Raw genomic sequence first — 6,154 nt, 5'->3', positions numbered from 1 at the left:
GTTTCACCATGTTGACCAGGATGGTCTCGATCTCTTGACCTCGTGATCCACCCGCCTCGGCCTCCCAAAGTGCTGGGATTACAGGCTTGAGCCACCGCGCCCGGCCGCCAACTCCTTAATTCTTAAGAAAATTCAGACCTTTTCCTGGTTCAGAGCCTGGGGCCTCATAGGCACACACCTAATTCACAACCAAAGTTTGCTCTACTAATTGAGTTCACTCTGCTTCCTGGTGCCAGTTATCAGTTCCACACCTGGAGTACTCTAACCCCTCCACCTCTGTATACACACACACACACACCCACAAAAGAAATAATATTATAAGATTATAAGAGTGCCCTCATTGCAGGCCCACGGTGTAACTATGCCTTGCCCTTATGTGTACTTAGTGCCTTTTCTACGACGGTTCACAATGCTGTGGACCAGCACCATTTGTCCAAAGTAGTATTGATACTTCTGATTGAATACCTTAGTACCCTCATCTCAAGTGATCATTTGGCAGGAAAAAAAAGTATCCATGTGACAATGTATGTGTAGATGCATATGGATGACAAAATCGGGTGTGTTCTAATGTTTTCTAACTGTGGGCAGCTTTCTCTCTCTTCTTCCTTTTTCTAGGCTTGTCATTTTTATGTTTATAATCCAGAAATTTCAAATTCTCTACCATAAGGGGCAGGTAGTACAGAAAGAAGGGCGTCATTTTCTAATTTATCAAGCTATGTATCTAACACTTCAGGAGTTTTTTAACCAAATATGCACACAACAAATTAACGTATATCCTTATAATGGGAGAAGGGCATTTCTCTTACACCACCATGTCTACCTGCCAACCAGGGCCATTGAACATGCAGGAATCTAATGAATATGAGAGGACTTTGTGACAGCTAAAGCAAACTCCAAAAAATTCCCATCACCACCCTCTTAAGTTGTTTTTTTTTTGTTGTTGTTTGTTTGTTTTTTTGAGACAGAGTCTTACTCTGTTGCCCAGGCTGGAGTACAGTGGTACGGTCTCGGCTCACTGCAAACTCTGCCTCCCAGTTTCAATCAATTCTCCTGCCCCAGCCTCCTGAGTAGCTGGGATTACAGGCTACTGCCACCATACCTGGATACTTTTTGTATTTTTAGTAGAGGTGGGGTTTCACCATGTTGGCCAGACTGGTCTTGATCTCCTGACCTCAGGTGATCTACCCACCTTGGCCTCCCAAAGTGCTGAGATTACAGGCATGAGCCACGGCACCCAGCTCTACACTCTTAACTCCCAGGAGTCACTGAACTAACCTCTGTCTCTCCTGAGTTCATCAGTTTTCCTCATCTCACCCCAACCTCTACCCTTGAGGCAATCCAAGGCTTGGTGTTTACTAGATAATACTTTCCTCTTTTGGTGTTTACCACATCCTGTGAGTTCATTAGGACAAGAATGACTGTCCTCATTTTTAAAAGGTGAGACTTAAGGTAAAGTGACTTGCCCAAGGCCATATAGCTAGGAAGTGGCAGAACTGGTATTGAAGTACACTGAAGATTTTGGACAAATTCCAGGGCTCTAACTTCATTCAGCAGATAGTAGGCTCAAAACTAGTGTTCAAAGAGGTAATATAGACAGCAAAGTAAAACAGTTTCAAAGGAGAGTTTAGAGAAGTGTCAGGATGACAGATCCAGAAGTAATTATCAAATTCAGGGATAGGGGGACATCCTTCTGCTGGGAGAAGTCCACCTTGTTCCTTCTCTACCAACTTGAAGTGAATGGAACCTGTCCCCTCAAGTAAAAGTCTCTGTGGGAAACCCTATTCATACTAGTGGTGTCAAGATAGGAACAGTGCTAGTGTAGGAACCTGCAGATGTGGATTGGATCTGGACATGCAGGGAAAAGTGCTTGGACCAAAATCTACTGATGTATTTTACTACTAACAGGGTTCAGGTGCCCACCTCACCTATAGGTTCTGACTAATTTTGCATTTCTGAATTGTGTGGTGTCTGCATCCTTGCTAATGAGCCTAGTCCCGTAAGTACATATGTATGTATGTAGACCTGTGTGTGCATAGTCATTCGTCCAACAAAAATTTACTGAGTGCCAGGCACTTTGCTAGGCGTTGGAGATAAGGCAGGGATCGGGGGGAAAGACATGCCACTGCCTTCATAGGGGTACTAGTTGGGGAGACAGTAATCAAGTAAACAATTAAATAAAATAACTGGAAATCTGTACTATGTGGAAAAGAAACATGGTGCTGTGATCAATAATAATAGCAGGGTTGGGGGTGGGAATCTATAAGATACTATTCAGGTAAAGCCTTTCCAAGAAGGTGACATTTCTGCTGAGAATTGAAGGATGGGAAGGGACCAGTCAAGGGCTCCTCCTCAGCCTGAGGCCAGGTAAGAGGAGTTCTGGGAAGAGATGGGGGTAGGATGGCAGGGTGGTTGGAGTACTCATTAAGCTTGGGTTCTGTTCCTGTTCTTTCTGTTCCGTTCTATCCTTGAAGGGCCTTCTGTCCCTTCCTGTACTCCTACCTGCCTGTCCCATCTCATTCCCTCCAGGGGCAAGGTACGGGTGTATCTTGTCCCCATCTTGAGCTGTTCACAGATCTTCCCTGCCCATTCCTGTCTTCCTCTCCCTGCAGATCTCATGGAACCAAGGGATCGACTTATGGTGGCATGAGCTCATGCAAGAGGCGGGGGATGAGTGTGAGCCCGAGTGGTGTGATGCCGAGGACCCACTCTTCATCCTGTACACCAGTGGCTCCACAGGAAAACCCAAGGCAAGTGTGTGTGTGTCTGTGTGTGTGTTTGTGTGTGTGTGTATTATATAGGGGTAAGAAGTAAGTTTCTGAGGAAATAGGTAATGAAATTATTTTTTTACTACAACCCTAAGTTTTGGAAATGTAACATTGTCTTTTCTAAATCAAATTAAGACATAAATTCTCAATCTATAGGTGGCGAGGCCCAGGGTGAGACAATTCAGGTGGAGAGTTTTATATAGCTGACATGGAAGTTCTTTCCCTATGCCCTCATGGTTTGGCTGAAGGAGAGCTATTCTGTTAACTGAAGGCCAAGGCTGGGCACAGAGATCCCTCTCAGGCTTCTAAGACCGTAACTCTTAGAGTTCAATTCGTTCCACATGGCATACTGTTAACATGTAGTCCTCTACCAGCACACAGTGTGGGAGCCAGAAACACTTAAGAAAACTCTGATTCTTCCATTGACTTGAAAGCTATGTCACTCTATTTTCTGCCCACCCAATTCCTAAATTATCCCCATAGGCTTTGAAATATCCCTCGATGAGCCTTAAGAAACACAATTTTGGCCTCCCTTTCATAGAGATGGGGGTAAGAATGGAGTAAGCAGAGAGGATTATCTTTTTTCCCACTCACTCTGATGGTGTGTAATTGGGTGCATGGGCACACATACACAACAGAGGGACTATTAAATATGAGTGTGCTAGGAGTGTTCATGTGTGTGTGAGTAATGTAGGTGTCTCTGAAATACTATCTGATGGTGTTGGTGTGAATGATGGACTGATAGGCATGCATGTCATCAGGAGTGTGATCAAGGAGACGAGATGGGAGCATGGAGAAAAGGAGATTGGAAGATAGATGGATGTTGTGAAAGGGGTGGTGGCAGGGCTGGAATCCCTGAGGAGGATCTTCCTACACCCCTACCTAACATCCATTTGGTGGTCAGTAGGGGTACGCATGAGGCCCTAACCTCTTCCCCATCCTTCCCACAGGGTGTGGTTCACACAGTTGGGGGCTACATGCTCTATGTAGCCACAACCTTCAAGTATGTGTTTGACTTCCATGCGGCGGATGTGTTCTGGTGCACAGCAGACATTGGTTGGATCACTGGCCATTCCTATGTCACCTATGGGCCTCTGGCCAATGGTGCCACCAGTGTTTTGGTGAGAAGGGAGCTGGGACCCATGGCTACCTGGCCTAGTGGGGGGATGGACAAGATTATTATCCTGAGTGACTGCCTCCCAAGGATACTTGGTCTAGAGGGAGGGGTACTTACACAATCATCTGTTTCCTGGAGAAAGAGAAGTCCTGAGAGGGTTGTGTATCCTGACTAGGAAGGTATCTTGGTTTGTCTGGTCAGGAAGTGAAGATATGGTTTGTCAGAATGGTCAAAATACTGAACCTGAGGGAATAGTAGGGGGATGAATGGAAGGCCTATTGGGAAAGACTGGGAATGACTAGCCTTATGGGTCAGTTTGAGGGGATTCCCACATATCCGGATGTGAGCCGCCTATGGAGCATTGTGGACAAATACAAGGTGACCAAGTTCTACACAGCACCCACAGCCATCCGTCTGCTCATGAAGTTTGGAGATGAGCCTGTCACCAAGTGAGATCCCTTCCCAGTTGCTGCCCCATGGGTGTCCCTCAGAGATGGGTGCTGGCCTTTATATAGTCTCTTCCTTTCCATTGTCCCAACCCCCTGACCTGGAATAGAGGATGTGGCAATAGAAAAACTTGGATATATGTGTCCTCCAGTAGTACTCAGAGCCTTCCTCTCTCCCATTCCTCTGCCCCAGGCATAGCCGGGCATCCTTGCAGGTGTTAGGCACAGTGGGTGAACCCATCAACCCTGAGGCCTGGCTGTGGTACCACCGGGTGGTAGGTGCCCAGCGCTGCCCCATCGTGGACACCTTCTGGCAAACAGAGACAGTGAGTGAAGGGTTCAGAAGGCTGGGGCTCAGGGATAATGCAGGAATATTGACTCAAATTTCTCATCTCTGACTTCTACAGGGTGGCCACATGTTGACTCCCCTTCCTGGTGCCACACCCATGAAGCCTGGTTCTGCTGTGAGTGACGTTCCCCTGGCTGGTCTTGGGCTAGGCAGGGATAGTGTCTTGAGGCATTTGGCCTAGCTAAACAGTGGAGAACTGGACTGATATGTGTGAGGAATTTGGGGTTCTGGAGCTCCTTGGGAGTTGTGTCAGAGTTGCCTCATTCCTCTTCCTGGGTTCTGTCTCCTGTTTGCTTCTAGACATTCCCATTCTTTGGTGTAGCTCCTGCAATCCTGAATGAGTCTGGGGAAGAGTTGGAAGGTGAAGCTGAAGGCTATCTGGTGAGGCCCTGGCCCTTGTGAGTCTTTAAGAAGAGGGGGAAAGGGTCTGCCAAGGGTACTTTGTTTTAGAGTTAATAACCTGATCTCTCCTGGTAGCTGCTTAGGACTGAGCTTCATGGCTGGAGGTTTGCTCACTGAGAGACCCTGGAGGGGACCCTGGATACTTTGCCTGCATCTCTTCCTTTTGGGCCATAAGTCTCTTAAGGGCCTGTTAAGAGTCTGCTCAGATTCCTGATGGTAACTTTCTGGGTCTGGAAGATTTAGTCCCATCTTCTTTTGACAAACAGTCTAGACAAAGGAGGCTTCATAACATAGTGAAAAGTCATGTAGGATCTGGAGTCACCCTGCCTGGGTTCAAATCCTAGCTCTGCCACTTTTGTGACCTCAGATAAGTTACCTAACCCCTCTGAACCTACATTTTCTAATTTGTAAAATAGGGTTAAAATGGTGCCTCTGGCTGGGTGCGGTGGCTTACACCTGTAATCCCAACACTTTGGGAGGCTGAGGCAGGTGGATCACCTGAGATCAGGAGTGCGAGACCTCCCTGGCCAACATGGTGAAACCTTGTCTCTACTAAAAATACAAAAATTAGACAATGTAGTGGTGGACGTCGGTAATCCCAGCGACATGGGAGGCTGAGACAGAAGAATCTCTTGAACCCAGGAGGTGAAGTTTGCATTGAGCTGAAATCGTGCCATTCCACTCCAGCCTGAGTGACAAGAGCAAAACTCCGTCTAAAAAAAAAAAAAAAAAGAAGAAAAAAATAGTGCCTTTATCTCCTATGGTTACTTGCTTGATTTAGATAATCCATGTGAAGGGATTAGCAGAGAAACTAACAATTAATACTTGATAAACATCAGCTGTTGTGATTATTGTATTTGTACTTGTAGGAGCCTCACCTGTCACTTCAACCCCACCCCATTTCACTTCCCCAAGAGCAAGTTAGTAACAGGGGCAGGATGTGACGTCCAGGCCTTCTGACTCAGCCTAGAATTCCATCCATTCCATCCATCTGCTGCCAAAGAATGTTACTGATAGGGCAATAATTATTTACTTGGGTGTGTGTATCACTTTTTTTTTTTTTTTTTTTTTGAGA

At 46.3% G+C, this 6,154-nt stretch overlaps 1 protein-coding gene across 4 annotated transcripts in view; it reads left to right on the top strand.

Moving 5' to 3' along the window:
* The window catches only part of ACSS2 (acyl-CoA synthetase short chain family member 2), a 54,353-nt gene that overhangs the window by 40,399 nt on the left and 7,800 nt on the right, over positions 1 to 6,154 (top strand). For all 4 annotated transcript variants that reach the window (XM_017513741.2, XM_017513751.2, XM_017513762.2 and 1 more), the window contains 6 exons: positions 2,610 to 2,747; positions 3,716 to 3,886; positions 4,198 to 4,331; positions 4,522 to 4,654; positions 4,736 to 4,792; positions 4,978 to 5,058. In XM_017513741.2, the coding sequence (XP_017369230.1) occupies positions 2,610 to 2,747; positions 3,716 to 3,886; positions 4,198 to 4,331; positions 4,522 to 4,654; positions 4,736 to 4,792; positions 4,978 to 5,058 (714 nt within the window). The remainder of the gene's footprint in view (positions 1 to 2,609; positions 2,748 to 3,715; positions 3,887 to 4,197; positions 4,332 to 4,521; positions 4,655 to 4,735; positions 4,793 to 4,977; positions 5,059 to 6,154) is intronic.

Source organism: Cebus imitator, unplaced genomic scaffold, assembly GCF_001604975.1.
Source record: "Cebus imitator isolate Cc_AM_T3 unplaced genomic scaffold, Cebus_imitator-1.0 Scaffold18, whole genome shotgun sequence".
Classification (NCBI taxonomy): Eukaryota; Metazoa; Chordata; class Mammalia; order Primates; family Cebidae; genus Cebus; species Cebus imitator.
Note: the sequence above shows the minus strand (reverse complement) of the source record. Positions and strands in the feature narration are given on the sequence as shown.